General features: G+C 33.2%; 3 protein-coding genes and 1 pseudogene across 8 annotated transcripts; 3 read left to right on the top strand and 1 right to left on the bottom strand.

Annotated features, from left to right (window-relative positions):
• Positions 1-96: 96 nt before the first annotated feature.
• On the bottom strand, positions 97-2,708 carry LOC111302253 (uncharacterized). 3 transcript variants are annotated; one of them, XR_016328041.1, is made up of 6 exons: positions 2,503-2,706; positions 1,744-1,900; positions 1,606-1,656; positions 671-866; positions 528-634; positions 97-432 (listed from the first exon to the last, which is right to left on the bottom strand). XR_016328041.1 is itself a non-coding variant. In XM_089744378.1 (5 exons), the coding sequence occupies exons 1-5, from the start codon at positions 2,646-2,648 to the stop codon at positions 399-401; spliced, it is 570 nt and encodes a 189-aa protein (XP_089600504.1). In that variant the 5' UTR covers positions 2,649-2,708; the 3' UTR covers positions 97-398. The 3 variants fall into 3 exon arrangements, 2 of the variants coding, with proteins under 2 accessions (XP_089600504.1, XP_022753918.1); XM_089744378.1 differs by lacking the exon at positions 528-634 and having other exon boundaries at positions 774-866; positions 1,517-1,656; positions 2,503-2,708; XM_022898183.2 differs by lacking the exon at positions 528-634 and having other exon boundaries at positions 774-866; positions 2,503-2,701.
• A 3,070-nt stretch (positions 2,709-5,778) lies between these two features.
• Positions 5,779-9,192, top strand: LOC111301584 (GDP-L-galactose phosphorylase 1). 3 transcript variants are annotated; one of them, XM_022897367.2, is made up of 7 exons: positions 5,779-6,442; positions 7,141-7,262; positions 7,404-7,463; positions 7,585-7,827; positions 7,918-8,103; positions 8,218-8,466; positions 8,552-9,192. In XM_022897367.2, exons 1-7 carry the CDS (start codon positions 6,319-6,321, stop codon positions 8,918-8,920), a joined length of 1,353 nt encoding a protein of 450 aa, XP_022753102.2. In that variant the 5' UTR covers positions 5,779-6,318; the 3' UTR covers positions 8,921-9,192. The 3 variants fall into 3 exon arrangements, with proteins under 3 accessions (XP_022753102.2, XP_022753101.2, XP_022753103.2); XM_022897366.2 differs by having other exon boundaries at positions 7,126-7,262; XM_022897368.2 differs by lacking the exons at positions 7,141-7,262; positions 7,404-7,463.
• A 719-nt stretch (positions 9,193-9,911) lies between these two features.
• On the top strand, positions 9,912-11,078 carry LOC111302252 (uncharacterized). Its single transcript, XM_022898182.2, has 2 exons — positions 9,912-10,070; positions 10,614-11,078. The coding sequence occupies exon 2, from the start codon at positions 10,625-10,627 to the stop codon at positions 10,847-10,849; it is 225 nt and encodes a 74-aa protein (XP_022753917.1). The 5' UTR covers positions 9,912-10,070; positions 10,614-10,624; the 3' UTR covers positions 10,850-11,078.
• Positions 11,079-11,213: 135 nt separating this feature from the next.
• Positions 11,214-15,094, top strand: LOC111301583 (aspartate carbamoyltransferase, chloroplastic-like; annotated as a pseudogene). The gene is made up of 5 exons (XR_016328040.1): positions 11,214-12,534; positions 13,097-13,674; positions 13,761-13,900; positions 14,200-14,373; positions 14,505-15,094. The product of XR_016328040.1 is annotated as an aspartate carbamoyltransferase, chloroplastic-like (transcript).
• Positions 15,095-16,595: the final 1,501 nt, after the last annotated feature.

Raw genomic sequence — 16,595 nt, 5'->3', positions numbered from 1 at the left:
TAAAAGTTAAACTCCAATCTTAATTTAATTAATCCACGTAATCATAAGTAATGTTTTGCAAATTCAGCAAATTTAAATTTGAAAACTCAAATCGTGTAGCTCCTTTAATTTAGAGATTTCTCTATCTAATCTCAGAACATAATACAGATTAAAGATTGTTGCTGTTTTTGAAGAAGGGAAAGGTCGAGGAACAGTGGAGACTATGAAGTACATGTTATAATTCACAATTGCTTAAGCTACAAGGCAAAAACCCCAAGTAATTACAATGCCAGAACTTCGCTGGGTGAAAAGTGGCAAGTCGTCTGCTCTGATTCTTCTCAAAGTATAAGCATGAGCCACTTGCAACAGAACTGAAATCTTCCATTTCCCGTCCTAACTGGAAGTTTTCATGACGAATGCTACAATACAACCCAATATGGACCCGGCAAGAACCTGAACCGAAACCGATCGAACAAGGTAAGTACAAAATGAGGCAACATTAAACTCTTTTAGATCAATAAGATTCATTTTGGATCATGTAATAATACCATATGATAATACCCATTTGTTGTCATGTTTAAAAAAATTGTTCCATTGGTTCACATTTAGGACATCCAAAATTCAAAGTTCCACCTCTGGCTGTTACTCGATACAAAGCAAAAGCTGGCATCTAAGAAAATTAAAGTTGTTGCTTCCCCCCTCTCTTAGGTGACCATCATTTCTCAAACTAGCAGATGGATACCAAAATTTTGATAGCATGATTTGTATTGTTGATAGCTTGATTAGCTTCATACCTGAAGTGGTGTATGACCAAGTGAATCTCGCAAAGGTCTGACATTGGAGACAGGATGCTCAGGAGGTAGCTCACATACAATTTGATTGAGTAACTGCAGAAACATACATGATTAACTCATTATTAAAACATTACAAGGTGTCAGCAGGTACAACCGTACAAGTGAAACATCAAGTAAATCAACTTAGCTAGCTATGCTCATAATAGACTACTTGGAAACGAGTAGAAGAGCGGAACTTCCGATGGTTATAATGAAGGAATCCGGAGGAATAAGCACATTAGCAATCCTTTCATTGATGAATCTATAGACTTGCTATCCTAAAATACCATGTCTCATTTCATAAAATATGTATGAACTTAAAGGAACTTTATCCATGTCAGCTACATTCTAGAATAAAATCGGATAAGACTCAAATGCATGAGTGGCATGCCCTGAATGCGTTGAGTGTTAAATCCGAAAAGACAAATAAAATTTATCTATAATAAATGCATGAATAACAATTCTCTAAAGATTGATAAATTTTATAATCAATGAATGAATAACAATTCTGTAAACAAAGAAATACAAAATTTATACACTAACGTAAAACCAGGAGCATCTGTCTAATGAGAGAAACAAACAGAACTCAACGGCAACTATTTAACAGAGTGATCAGATATAGACTGCATGGTGTAACTGAGTTGCACTGAGCTAGAACTCAATGGAGGCATACAGATGGCTTTATAGATGCAATGGTCTCTTACCAAACTTGAGCAGATTGGCCAATAATCTTGACAATGAAGTACAACCCATACAAAAAACAACATAAACTGATTACAAGAAACAAGCTTACTTCAGCTTGACGACCAGCATGGAGTCTTACTCCAGTAGCATCATACATTACCTGCCAAGAAACCCAAAATGTTAACCCAGGCAACTACAATGGTAATGTATTAATGGTAGTCAATAGACCTGGTCAGCAAGTACATACAACACATGCCAAAACAAGTGCAACAGCAAATGCTGATCCACCAATTCCTTCTTGCAAACCAATGGCAACTGCAAGAGCAGTCACAGTTGCTGAATGCGATGAGGGCATTCCACCAGACCCAAGCATCCTTCTAGAATCCCATCTCTTCTCCTTGTACCTACATGTCTAAGAGGATATATTCAAACACTGACCGAGAAAATGCACATGGACAAGAAAATGACAATAAGAAACGAGTAGATGAGACATTTTGTTGAACTATATGTTCCCATGGTCATAAAAGTAAGACACAAAGGTTAGTAGGTGGCTAGGTGCCATATTTTATACGAAAATTACGCACATAAAAACATAAAATATGTTTTTTGATTTTGTTAAATCTATACATGGTTATTGATAAAATTTTAAACCCTATCACATTCGTGTCCTATTCGTATCATATTCGTGTCCTTTTAAATTGTAAGGTCTAAAGTTAGAACAAAGATTACAAATATTTCAACCATCACTTATGATTATGAAATTCCATTCGTAGCTCGTCAACTGAAGTACCAAAGCCGACGCATGATTTCTTAAACATTTATTTTTTTTCTTTTTTTGAAAACTAAAAGCTGACCCCTCCGGTCCACCCCACAACCAAGAAAATTTTGAAAATTTCACACTGAAACAGCTTTTAAAGACATGGGTTCATCTGCTTATCCTCTTTCACCTTGTTTTCTAAGCGATTAAACAGAAAATTAACAAAAAAAAAAGATAAAGGGAAAATACCAAGTGGTGAAGAGCTTGAGGAATTGAGCGAGAGCGAAGGCAAGGAAAGAGGAGAGAAGAGGGACGTTAGAAGGGACAACGGACGGCTGAGATGACGCCGATCGAAACCTTGCAGAGGCATCAGCGGCTATCATTGCTTCGTCCATCGGAACCAGCGACGACGTCAAAAGACTGCAACAGAGAAAAACTTCTGTGCTTACTTTGTGGACCTTTCTTAGTTTAAATCAATAAGAACACACTTGGCCCAATAAACTACGACTTGGGCCTTAAGCATTGTAATTGGCCATTCAAAGGTTAAGAACGGTGGCTGAAACCCAATCCCTCGAACCCTAAACTCAAATCCTTTACGAATTTTGATTTTTTTCCTAGAAGAAAAATGCATTGTTTTTAAGTAGGAAATTTATAAATTTCTCATCCATCTTTTATTTCTTTTAACCATAAACTAATATTAAATTGGCATTTCTATAAAGAAAAAGGCCACAATCAAGACCACTAAATTATTTTTACTAAAGAATTGGTTGATTCAATATTATTGATCAAAGATTAAAGAAACGATAAAAGTAATTTATTTTTATTTTTGTAATTTATTGATTTGACTCTTAAATTATTGTAATTTTTCTAGCATAATACTTAAACTAAAAAAATTTTTTAATCAAGTAAGTAAACTTTAATTCATCGTATTAAGTTACTGCAACCCCTTAATATCATTAAAATAATATTAATATGACACTTAAATGATGATGTATGTGATATGTGGTAGTGATGTGGTTGTCATATATCATTTTTAAATAATAAAAAATAATAATAATTTTTTTCTTATAAATTATATTTTACAATTTTTTTATTTTAAAAATAAGATGTGATAATCATATATAGATTACGTGACAGTCATGTGTCATCCATATCAATATTTGAATGCTACATTAATGTTATTTTATTATTATTAAAGGTTGAGATAACTTAATACATAGAAAATGTAATTTAAATATTATATTAAAATTTTTTATTTAGATATCACATTAAAAAAAGTATAATAATTCAAAGACTAAACAGGATATTATCTTAATTTAAAATCATGCAAAAATTTGTAAGAGGGAGATCATATTGTACTATATGTGAGGGTAATTATAAGAATTAATATAATTTTATATTTTATGCATAAAATTTTACATGCTCCAAAACATTACATTTATGACTTGTTTTCATGCATCTTATTTGTTGAAAGGGTGTTTGATTAGCATTATTTGCTTACAAAAATTTAGTGGGCAATAAATTTCCAACGCCATTGTAATGGTGTTAGACCATCAAATTGGAAGCATTTTAAATATCCCATTCAAGTTGATAAACAGATGTGATTTTTTTTCTCCCCTTCTCATGTAGTTTGTTTTTCCTCCTTTTCTTAGAGAAAAAGCAATCCATGAAAATTGAGACTCATATTTTTAATTGAACATTATTGCTAATGTTTTTTTCTTTTTTAAATCATGAAAAGTAGCTGACGAAATCAAGAGAGAAGCTCAGCTGATATTTATCATCGTATGGGATGAATGATAATGGTGACGTTTGGGAGAGATCGGAAAATTTGTCAAAATTTAAGGGTTTTAAATTGGTAGAGTTATTGATGAATTATTTATGAATATGTTTTATTTTTATTTGTTTATATTTATTTATTAAATTTAATAAAAGTTTTGACATAATATTTTTATGTAAATGAACCAAACACAAACAACAATAACAAAATTATATTTTTAAGGTCTATTTGGTTTGTTTATTTTCGTAAATAAATTTATTTATGATTATTTGAAATTTGTTATTTAAAATAAAAATAAAATTATATTTTTATCTTTTATCTTAATCATATTTTAAGATTTATTTATATTCTTTTAAAATTTATTTATTTAAATTTATTTGATTATAATTTATTTATTATTCATAAATATATTTATTTATATATATTTATAAATATATTTATTTAATATTAAAAAAAATTCATTTAATTTAATTAAATAAAATTTAAATCGAACATAAATATTTTATTATTTAAATAAATTCAACTCAAACGAGTAAAATAAATTTTTTTATTAAATACAAATAACCCCGAAAAATTTTAAAAATAAATAAACATATTTATTTATATTCAATTCGTACACAACCTCTATTATTTTCCTGATAAGATTGATAGATATTTATGTCATTTTGCAACGAAATTTCCAAGTAGGTTTGCTTGCTTGGGACATTGGACCCATTAAAGGAAAATGCTTGGAAAATGCAAAAATAATAGTATAAACAATGGCTTTAAAATTGATATTTAAACCGATTCCCCTATTTTCTACGTTGATTGATGTTTCCACAACCAAAAGAAATGGAATGGTCAAGCAAGATGATGACGACAACAACAACAGCAACCCACTTTAGCACCCCACTTTTCAAGCTCGTGTGGCTTTGTGGTTAGATTATAATTAGGATTTGAATCATTTTCTTTAATTCTGTTTACACCAATATTTTTTTTAATTAGGCAAACAAAACCCAAATTTAAATCAAGCCAATCAAACCAGAGACCCACCAGAAGCCATTGCCCTGACGGGGTCCAAAGCTCCCCATCTTCGGCACCCGCCTTGTAGTCCCCCTTTGAGGCTCGTACGGGTGTAGAAGATACACCCAATAAAACTCTTGATTCGTGACGGCAACGATTCCGTCGGGATAAGTTTTTTGTTTGTTTTAATTTTATAAAATATACATTTAATTTGGATTTGATATTAAAAAATTATATTTTATATTCAATTAATTCGTATATGTATAAAATTTTTATTATTTGATTTAAAATTAATTTTATATAATATTTTTATTAAATTAATATTTTAAATTAAAATATTAAATAATAATTATATAAATATAAAATTAAATAAATAATAAAAATATATTTTAGATATATATTCACCTAAAATCAGACTCCAACCTAGCCTCAATTATTTTCAAAACATTTGGGCGAAACTCAATTTATATAAAAAAAAAAATCGATCCTATAAAATTGAATCCGATTCAAATCATCGGATATATTTATTATTCCTACTGTTTACAATCTCTGTTTCTCTTTCTATATTTTCATATCTCTCTGTCAAGTAATTGTCGTTAAGCCCACAAAACCAAAACTCTGAAAGAGGGCACCGGGGCCACTAGCTTTCTCTGGTTCCCGCTTTCTCACTACTATTATAGCCACAATCCCTCCAAAATCACTCACCTCTTATCTATATATCTCCCCTCTTCTTCCTCTCTCCTTTCATCCCACACCACCACGAAAAGAAATAAGGAAACAGGTTGAAGGGGTTTTTCTTTTCTTCTTTGTGCACACCAGGTGTTTGATAAAAGTTTTATATTGTTTTCTTGAAGCTGGAGAGATTTGGTATTTGGTTAGATTAGTTTAAAGGGATTTTGAATTGTGGGTTTTTGTTTGTGGGGGTAACACCCAGAGTTAGACAAATCGTGGACATCACGGCTATATACAAAGCTTTTCGGCCTATTCATGTCCGAATTGTACGACGAACGGGTTGTGTGATCGAGAGCAACCCTTCGCCGCACGGCGGACGTGGAGCTTTGCCTTCTGAAGGCGGTAGTCCTTCCGATCTCCTCTTCCTTGCTGGTGGTGGTGTTGCCTTTTAGAGTTTCAGTAGTATAAATAGACAGCTTTTAGTCTTTAAAAATTACCGTTGAACAAGTTTCTTTTAAAAAGGCTGTTGTTTTTCATCTTCTACGTTGTTGTTCTTTGTGGGTTATCTCTATTTGATTTTTATTGGATAAAGAAAGAAGAGAAGTAGTAGCAAGATGATGCTCAGGATTAAGAGGGTTCCCACTGTTGTTTCGAATTACCAAAAGGATGAGGCGGAACAGAGTGCTTGCCGTAGCGGTGGGTGCGGAAAGAATTGCCTTAGAAGTTGTTGCATTTCAGGTATTTTTAAGTTTGTAAACAAATAGAGCTTTTGATGATCAGCACGTGAACATATTTGGTTTTTTTTTTTTCGTATATATTCGTTTTTGTTCTTTTATTAAGCTTAACAAATGATTTTAAACAATATTTTTATATTCGTTTATTGAACAAACTGAACATGAACAGATATGTATTTGATTTGAATATGATCATGAACAAGTTAGTTTAAAACTTATTTGTTTATTGTTCGTTTGTTCTTCCTTAATAATAATACTAATAAAATTATATTTTTATCTTTCATTTTTAATCCTATTTTAAGGTTTGTATATGTTCAATCAGATTCGTTAATATTTGTTTAAGGTTTGTTTAAATTTGTTTGTTAATGGTTTGTTTATTGATCATTAACATGTTCGTGAACATGTTTGTTTAATATTCAAGAACGAGTTTGTTTAACTTAATTAAACTGAACACAATTCGAATGTGAATATCTTACCATTTAAATAAGCCGAGCTTTAACAAATAGAGCAATTTTCTTATTGAACACAAACCTAGCCTAAACATTTGTAAAAATAAATGAACAAACCTTAGATATACATTTGTTTGTTCATATTCAGTTTGTTTATAGCCCTAGGTATTCGTTAAATTTACTTTGTAACATTGCTTGGTTTGATAAGTTTCATAGAAATGAGGTGTAACTGGAACAGGGTTTTGGTTTATAGGGGCAAAGCTTCCTTTATATGCTTTCAAGAAGCTGAACAATATTGAGAGTGAAAAAGACGTGCTTGGAATTGAGAACAGAGAGCCTCCCGTTTCTTTTCTTGACTCACTCGTTCTTGGGGAGGTAAAATTTTCTATTAAGCTTTTGCTGAATAAGATTAAAATCATTGTTTATATAAGAAAAAAGATTAAGATCATTGTTATGGTTAATACTTGTTGTGTTTACAAATAGTGAGGTTAAAAATACCTTATGGTTTGATGGTAGTGGGAGGATCGCTTGCAAAGAGGGCTCTTTCGATATGATGTCACTGCCTGTGAAACCAAGGTCTTATTTGGTCTCCGTTTCTATTCCCTTGCTTTAATTGTTTGTCTGCAAATAACCAGAAATTTTATGGTTAATTAAGTTTTTGGTACTATCAAAATTTTCTGTGTTTATCATGGTTTAGGTGATTCCTGGTGAATATGGTTTTATTGCCCAGCTGAATGAGGGCCGCCACCTTAAGAAGAGGCCAACTGAGTTCCGTGTTGATAAGGTTCTCCAGCCCTTTGATGGGAACAAATTCAACTTCACCAAAGTTGGGCAAGAAGAGGTGCTCTTCCAGTTTGAAGCAAGTGAAGATGGTGAAGTTCAGTTCTTTCCAAATGCTCCCATTGATGTTGAGAATTCTCCAAGTGTTGTTGCCATAAATGTATGTTAGTTTTACTTATTCAAGCTACAGAATACCTAGTTGAGTAAGAGTGCTAGACTCATAAGATTAACATTGTATACAATTCAACAGGTGAGTCCTATTGAATATGGACATGTGCTCTTGATCCCTCGAATTCTTGAATGCTTGCCCCAGAGGATTGACCGTGAGAGCTTCTTGCTTGCACTTTATATGGCAGCTGAAGCTGGGAATCCATACTTCAGATTGGGTTATAACAGCTTGGGTGCATTTGCTACAATCAACCACCTTCACTTCCAGGTATCTAACTTCCCAATTTGGTTCTTCATGTACTTTTTGCCACCATGATATCTGTTAGGTATAGTTATGTACAGTTGGAAAGAGAAGGTTGTTTAACTATTCTAATCGCTGCAGGCTTACTATTTGGCCATGCCCTTTCCCATTGAGAAAGCTCCCACCAAGAAGTTAACCACTGTGAATGACGGAGTGATCATCTCAGAGCTTTTAAAGTATCCGGTCAGAGGACTTGTCTTTGAAGGTGGTAACACTCTCCAGGACTTGTCTGACACGGTGTGTGATGCTTGCATTTGCCTTCAAGATAACAACATACCATTCAATGTCCTCATCTCTGATTGTGGAAAGCGTATCTTTCTCCTTCCACAGGTAACACAAACTAGAATCATAATTGACGCATTTTTACCATCTCCATGATTCTTACAATTGAATTTTCAATTTGTCAATTGAACAGTGTTATGCTGAGAAACAAGCACTTGGGGAAGTGAGTCCAGAGCTTTTGGACACCCAGGTAAACCCTGCTGTGTGGGAGATTAGTGGTCATATGGTGTTGAAAAGGAGGAAGGACTATGACGAGGCATCTGAGGAAAATGCTTGGAGGCTTCTTGCAGAGGTTTCTCTCTCTGATGAGAGGTTCTGTGAAGTGAATGCTCTGTTATTTGAAGCCATTGCCAGTGGCAAAGATGGCATTCAAAATGTTGATGAGACTTTTCTTGATGAGCCTGATACTAAAGCTCGATGTTTTGAAGGAGAGAATACCATCACCAAAGGCTCCCACGACCCAATGGTGGCTGGGACACAAGAATGCCTTGTTCTGCAGTAAGAACCAGAGCCCCGTCCCTCCCGAGTTCTGTTTCTACTATGTCAGTTTGGTATCAAAGATTATGTTTAAAGCTTGTATGAATTATGGCACTGGTAGCCTCTAAATAAGCAAACTTAGTTTGCACTGCTGTAAGGATATTCGACTTTGCATAAACTGCTATATGCTTATTGGCTTCATGATGTACTTTATTGGATCATGTGAACTAGAATGTAATGTAAGGTAATGTTTGCTGTTATGAGCTAATAAATGCATGAGATTATGTTTTTATGGTACATTTCTGCTTGCTCTGCTGCTGGGTTCTTGGGGATACCTAGGGAACTAGCTTTACTACAAAGGATCCTACTTTACACTTGCAAGTTAACAGAGATGTAGGGATCTCAGACTAAGTTAAAGGACAAATAGGTGAGGTCTTGAAATTTTTTCTTAAAATGATTTAATAAAAATTTTAATAAAAAATTCCATAGAGATTAATATGAAAAGAAATTATTAAAAAATATTATTTATAATTTAAATTTTATTGATACTTATTTATCGATAAAAATTTTATCAAATATTTTTTAAAAAATATTTATCTAAAAAATATTTCAAAATTTATTTATTTTTGTCAAATTTTGTACATTTGATATATTTATAACAAGACTTTTTAATTTATCCGTTTTGATTTTTATCTTAATTTTTATTTAATCGTTTTTAATAAAAAAATTTACGAACTTAATCTAAAAAACATCATTTAAGTCTTTTCATTATCTAAAATTGTAAAAAATTTCGAGTCTAACCGATATCTTTTTTTTAGCTAGTTCACCATTTTTTATCTAAAAATTTGTTTTCAATATTTGATTTATAACAAAATTTATGAAACGAACAAGATAAACAGAAAAAAACTAAAAAAAAAAAAAGGGCCATGGGCTTTTCTTATAAATAATTGTTTTTTGCACTCTTTTCTCCGAAATGGGCAATTGGCTTTTATAATAAATAATATTGAATTTAAGAACTACATCTCCCTTATATATACTTGGGCCCAGCCCAAGTATCTATGCTTGATCTTTCCACTCTCGATCGCTAATCGCTCTTTGCTCAGCCACCGGATTTCTGCTTAGCGCAGGCGCTGCCACCATAAACTTTACTCCTTCGCCGCTGATTCCACCGCCAGGTACGGTTCTTTTTTCTTTTTTGTTATAACTTTCTTTGCTTATGTTCTGCTTGAAACGTGCTCAAAATTTTCTCTATTATTAATTTTATGTACCCAGATTCCCAAATTTGGATGAAGAGATAAGTAAGCAAATTTGAAATTCTGGGTTGTAAAGTTCTTCTATTGTTACTGTGTTAGGATTTGGTTTCAGTTAAATTTTCTTAAGAAAAATGTTGGGTTTCTGTTTGCACCTTAAAGGTCAAAGTAAGCTGTTTTCTGTGGTTCCATTTAACTTGGGTGTTTTGACCTTTGATTCTGAGTTAAAAGTTCATTTTTTTTGGTTCCATACCATTGGCTTTGGTTCCTGTAATTGTATTCATTGTGAAAATGCTGCCCTATTAATTGTTTGGAATGGGAATTTCCAGTGTTTTTTTTTGACAAGTTCTTGTTGCCATCAGCTGTTCTGGTGAAGGAATCTAATTCTTTTTTAATTGTACATTGAATTTTTTTTCATTTTGTTAGTTTTCATAGTTCTACTCTAATAAGCTTGTTTTTGAATTGTAGTTTTGTGGAAAATGAAGAAAGGATTGCACCCTCAGATGCAGTGGATATCTTATGTGACTCAGAGTGGTCGATTGGTGAATGTTATGATGACCAAAATACATAGTGTTGGAAAAGTTTATCACTTAAGGGCGAAACGCCAAATGGCCGCAAGTGTAGGACAGATTGCTAAGTTTAACCGTCGTTATGGGCTGGAGAAGCCTGAGGACTCAGAGAACTCAGAGAAAAATGAAAAATGAATTATGGATGCTAAGGAAGATTGGTATCTGTTGTTAGATTTAAATATCTATGTTGTGGAATAAACATGAGTTTCATTAGTGTAGTGAAGCACATTTCTTTTGCTTTTTCAAAGCACTTGAACTTTAGAACATTCCCATTTTGTCAAATAGTTGTTTCAGAAGTGGTTTGAGAGGTTCCACCATTCTTTTGAGGCTTTGGTGCTTTAATATAGCATACAACAGTTCTTTACTTCTCGAATTTTCTTCCCTCCTTTTCTATGATGCTTACTGAGCATTTTATATTCTGATTGGAAATGGAAGGTTAATGTAGTTGAATATTAACCAGTTTGTATTTCCATGAATTGATTTTTCAATAGTCATGAATCATGTAGACTTGATATCGGTTGGTGAATAACTACTAATATAGTACATCCAGGTCTGTGGTTGATTAACTTTATCTTGTTTCATGTTTTTGATGAGGTAATTTTATTCCTCTCTTTGTTGTGATTGATACCTGAGTTTTATCTATCCATAGATTTTGCAAATCAAGGTCTTGGACCTTTTGTATTGTGTATCATTTTTTGGAGCTTTGATCAGTGGAAAGTTGGCAATGGTTTGTAATCTGCATTTTGCTGCTATGGTTTAGTGTATGCTGTCTGCCTTGTATTTACCTGATATCTTTCAGAATGCTTTTGAGTTTGTTAATGTCTTAACTTGAACTCTGCTGAATCATGTGATCTGGTTCATGGTCGAAAGTTGAAACATCCGGACTGATCGATACTAGTTTGTAATTGTACTGCATACCTTTTGAGGTCCATGGAAATGGTGGGCTCAGGTTTACCATGTCACCAAGTAAAGGTCCTTGGTTTTGGAAAAAGCATTATATTCAGGAAAAACAGCCCGGTCACGCCTTTTGCATCTTGAAATGAGCTGGTTAGCCAATCGTTTGATCTGTATATTGCTGCTAGTTCCTGTGTTAGTAAGATTGATGGTGGAAGCTGATAATGCAACTGCTGGTTCATCATCATCTTCCTCAGCATGGCTAAGGAAAATGATGAACCCGAGCGACCGACCAGGTGTAGGTTTAAGCCATGGACGTGCAGACAGGGACAAAAATTGACGAAGAGCTCGAATTAAGTGTTGTTGAAAGTTGAAACCATTGTGTTGATGTTACCTCAAGGGTTAACTGTGGCTTATGGGGGATTAGGTGCCCATTTACCTGGCTATGCTGCCGGGATTATCCATGAATACAAATATCTGTCTCTTCCCTTCAAATATGCTAAACGATGTCGTAGGTTGAACGAATTGATTAATTTTGCTTATAAAAAATAAAACAAAAGACAATGAGAATAAAAGAGATATAACGATCAACTTCATTTCAACCGTTGCATTGTTTGAACTGACCTCACTTTGCAAACTCTTCGGCGAACCCGGACACAGATGATAAAATCCAATAAAATCTTCAATTAAAAAAACAAAAAAACAGAGCTCTTTTTTTTTTGTAACATATTTTCCGCCAAATATCTTAAAGAGTTTTAAGACACAATCGAACACAAAATCTTTCTGAATTTTCACTGTTTCCAAGCATCCCCACTTCTCTTTCACTTCCTTCACTTCCTAAAAAAGCCCCGTATTTCCCTCCTCTCCCCTTCTTTTCTCGGCGCCCAAAAACAACATTTCTTTCTCTTCCCTGGAAAATTTCCCAGGTATCTTTTCTTACTCTTGTTTCTCTTTCTTTATCGGTTTTGTGATGTTTAGTTTTTTTCTTTTTCGTGTTATTGGATACTTTTTGTTTGTTTGGTTGATGAACAAAGTGGAGAGTAATTGGAATTTTGAAGTGGATATTGTACTGAGAGTAAGTGGTGCTGTATGTTTAATTTGTATGTTATTTTTTTTGTTGGGTTGTTTTTTGCATTTGGAATACAGGGTATTCTTTTGGTGTGGTGGTAGATGATTGCTTCAAAAAAGTTTTGATTTTTAATAAGCTTACTGTTCGAGATCATGGTTTATATTCCTAAGCAGCAAGCTAACAAAATGGTGGATATATATATATAGCTTTGGTTAGTTTTGATCATTCAAAGGTGTTAAGCTTGATTCAGCTTAATGAGAATTGTTGGTTTTTTAGTATACTCAAGGAACTTTCATCGGCATCATTCAAGCTTATTGATTCATAGAATTTTTCTTATTGTTTCTTGTAGAAATTAATGTGAAGTCGTGTTGTTATTTGATCGAAGATAAGTGCAAGTATTGGTTTATGTTTTGTTCCAGGGACTTTGAGGACGTTTTCATTCAAGTAGAATGGCTTCTTCATCATCATCTTTTACGTGCACATTGAATAGGGTCTCGTTTGCTATTAAAGTGAAAATTTTCAATAAAGAGTTCAAATGTAATGTTTCAAATGTCCTGAGTAAACTACCTATTCATGCTAAGTTATCTGCTGACTTTACCTATTCAAGATTGTTAACCGGTTAGAAATCATTGAAATGGGAACAAAGCCAAAGGCTTTCAAGGAATGGGATGCAGTGCTGTGCGCTGGAAATTGAGGATGTACCTGCATTGACAATGGGGAAGAAGTTTCGACTTGATGATGTGATATTAAGCTCAACAGTTTGATAGAGATACTCTAAATGCTATATTTGAAGTTGCATGTGAGATGGAGAATATTGAAAAGAAATCACGTGGAAGTCAAATTCTCAAAGGTTACCTGATGGCCACCCTTTTCTATGAACCCTCAACTAGAACAAGACTTTCATTTGAGTCTGCCATGAAGCGGCTAGGTGGTGAAGTTCTGACAACTGAAAATGCACAGGAATTTTCTTCAGCTGCAAAAGGAGAGACACTTGAAGGCAATTTTCTTAACCTTTTAGTTAGTTAGGGTTCTTAGAAGTGGTTCCATTGTGGTGTTTTTCTAATCAAGCAGCTTGCTATGCAGATACTATAAGAACTGTTGAGGGATACTCTGATATAATTGTGATGCGACACTTTGAAAGTGGTGCTGCTAGAAGAGCAGCAGTTACAGCAGGCATTCCTATTTTTAATGCTGGTGATGGTCCTGGACAACATCCCACCCAGGTATGTTCTGAGCTTTTTCTTAATGTGAATTATATATCTTTTCTGGAGTTTGGATAGCATTTGAATTTGTTGTTTTATTATATATTTATGGCGCCTAAGCTATAGAAAAATGAGCTTTCACTCACTTCAACACATCACCCTTGATCATTTCTTCTCTTCTTGCACTGTATGATCCTTTGTTTGAGAGCTTGAGAACGTTCTGGTATATATGTTTAGATGAGACAGGAGGATTTCTTTATCCCCCATAAGTGTCATACAACTCTTGAGTCCAAAGATTGTTTGTTTTCGATGTTGTGTAGGCCCTTTTAGATGTCTACACCATAGAGAGAGAGATAGGAAAACTGGACGGCATCAGAGTTGGGCTTGTGGGAGATCTTGCCAATGGGAGAACAGTTCGTTCTCTTGCCTACTTGCTTGCAAAGTACCAAGATGTGAAGATCTACTTTGTCTCCCCTGGTGTTGTTAAAATGAAGGTTAGCATTTGACAAACTCCGCTTTCTTGATCTATGTTACTTTTATTTAGCTGTCAATAGATTGCTAAATTAATCTTAAGTATTTGGAAGTTCGAATTTTTTTGCCTTACTTCTTATTTCTAACTTTTCAGGATGACATTAAAGATTATTTGACATCAAGAGGTGTAGAGTGGGAAGAAAGCACTGATCTAATGGATGTGGCCTCTAAATGTGATGTGGTGTATCAAACCCGTATTCAGCGAGAACGGTTCGGAGAGAGAATTGATCTCTATGAAGAAGCTCGAGGTAAGTATATCGTGGACAAGGATGCGTTAAAGGTAATGCAGAAGCATGCTGTGGTCATGCATCCTCTCCCAAGGCTTGATTAGATCACTGTGGATGTTGATGTGGATCCAAGGGCTGCTTATTTTAGACAAGCAAAGAATGGTCTTTATATCCGGATGGCTCTTTTAAAACTATTGCTTGTTGGGTGGTGAGGCACAGCATTCTTTTCCTTTTTCAAAATTTGACATCTCAGCTTTGCTTTGGTCATTTAGTTCATCTATGAACAAGTTTGGCTTGAATTTCTGGGAGGGTTTGGCAATCATCAAATGATTGCCTTTGCATTGGCCAAAGTTTGGCTGTGTTCTTAGTAATTTAGTATTAACAGGATCATTGTTGTTGTGCCCAACAGCCAAGACCATTTGAATATATCCTGTATTCTTCTGTTTGTTTGGATTCATGTGGGTGGCATGGAAGTCAAGTTGGTTCAAAGCTGCATCACGCTTAGACCCGAAGTTGACGTTCACAATTTAAAATATGATCCAATAATATAATACAAAAATAATTTAAAAAAAACATACGGTTTAAAATTTTAATAAAAATAATAAATTTAATAAAATTATAAAAAAATATTTTACATTTTCGTATCGATAAAAATTGTGATATGTAAGTTTATGAATATATAAATTATTAATATTTTATGTAATATAAATACATAAATTGTTAGATTTAATTATGCAATTTATCAAAAGAACAAAAATTTAAAAGCAACCCTTTAAAGCTTCAAATGACTGGTGAAAAAGTAGGAAAAATTGGATCAAACATTAGTCGAAATTTGAAGGTAAAAGCTTCACTAAAATTTAATAATGTGATGTTTACAGTCATTGAACATTTTTGGGATTATAGCATGACATTTTAGCTATTAAGGCTGCATTGGTTGATGTTTTCATTTTTACTTTATTTTTTTTAATGAATAAAAAGGAAAATATAAAATAAAAATATAAACCAAATAGAATCTAATTAATCACAATTACTTATAGTATTTTACTACCAGAGTTCATAAATAATTATAGTGGTATTTCACATATACCAGACCTGCCAATAATATTTGTTTTCGATCTATGACATTCATTACACCTAGTTACGGATAGTAATTCAATTCGTATCCGATGGATTTTAATCAAACTCAATTTTATAGAATAAGTTTCTTTTTTAAAAAAGAATCGAATTTTTATTTAGGTTAAATATTTTTAAAAAAAGTCTTATTAGGTCGAGTTTTATACAAATTTATCTCGCTCTAATCAAGTATATATATTATTTTTTAATTTTAATTTTAATTGTATATTTATTTATTTAATTTTATATTTATATTTAAAATTAATATTTTATTAATTTCGAAAATAAAAAAAATCCGTGCCATCCATATTAGTCCTAGATCAATCTCGCAGGATAAATTTTTTCATGAGCATTAAGCATAATTGAAAAGGCAGATCCCTACATCACCACGTGCCTAGCTAAAGCCCTGCCTATTGAGACACGTTCAACTCCATCCTCTTTAAAGCTGATTTGGCCAACCTCTTTGACCTTCATGTTTGTAATTTCATGTGACAACAAACCAAACTTCAGTAGTGCTAAATCTTCTGTAATATCCATTTCTGATCTCTTGGGAAGTTTCTTTGTTAAACATGGGTAGAGCCTGTAGCAACATTATCTGTCTCCTCCACAACTCCTTAAAACCTTCACTTTAAAAGCCATTTTCCACAACCCATCTCTACTATTTCATCAAGGTAATTAAAGTAACTAATTTTCTGTTTTTGGCCTTGCATTTTGCTTAATTTTCTTCTGTGTTGGTGAAGCTGATGATGTCTGAATTTGATAAAAATTTCAGAGATATAGCAACCAAGCCAATAATGAGGAGGATTTTCTTCATTTAGCCAGAAACAATGACCCGTAGCAGAAGA

Source organism: Durio zibethinus, chromosome 15, assembly GCF_047325235.1.
Source record: "Durio zibethinus cultivar Kanyao isolate XHJ-2024 chromosome 15, ASM4732523v1, whole genome shotgun sequence".
Classification (NCBI taxonomy): Eukaryota; Viridiplantae; Streptophyta; class Magnoliopsida; order Malvales; family Malvaceae; genus Durio; species Durio zibethinus.
Note: the sequence above shows the minus strand (reverse complement) of the source record. Positions and strands in the feature narration are given on the sequence as shown.

Bases quoted from the DNA above. Each gene is read 5' to 3' on its own strand.
- LOC111302253 (XM_089744378.1), bottom strand. From the start codon at position 2,648: ATGGACGAAGCAATGATAGCCGCTGATGCCTCTGCAAGGTTTCGATCG. The intron at 867-1,516 runs GTAAGAGACCAT...ATGTTTCTGCAG, and splicing joins GGCCAATCTGCTCAAGTTTG to TTACTCAATCAAATTGTATG. The intron at 433-773 runs GTATGAAGCTAA...GTTTCGGTTCAG, and splicing joins TTGGTCATACACCACTTCAG to GTTCTTGCCGGGTCCATATT.
- LOC111301584 (XM_022897366.2), top strand. From the start codon at position 6,319: ATGATGCTCAGGATTAAGAGGGTTCCCACTGTTGTTTCGAATTACCAA. The intron at 6,443-7,125 runs GTATTTTTAAGT...TAACTGGAACAG, and splicing joins TAGAAGTTGTTGCATTTCAG to GGTTTTGGTTTATAGGGGCA. The intron at 7,464-7,584 runs GTCTTATTTGGT...ATCATGGTTTAG, and splicing joins TCACTGCCTGTGAAACCAAG to GTGATTCCTGGTGAATATGG.
- LOC111302252 (XM_022898182.2), top strand. From the start codon at position 10,625: ATGAAGAAAGGATTGCACCCTCAGATGCAGTGGATATCTTATGTGACT.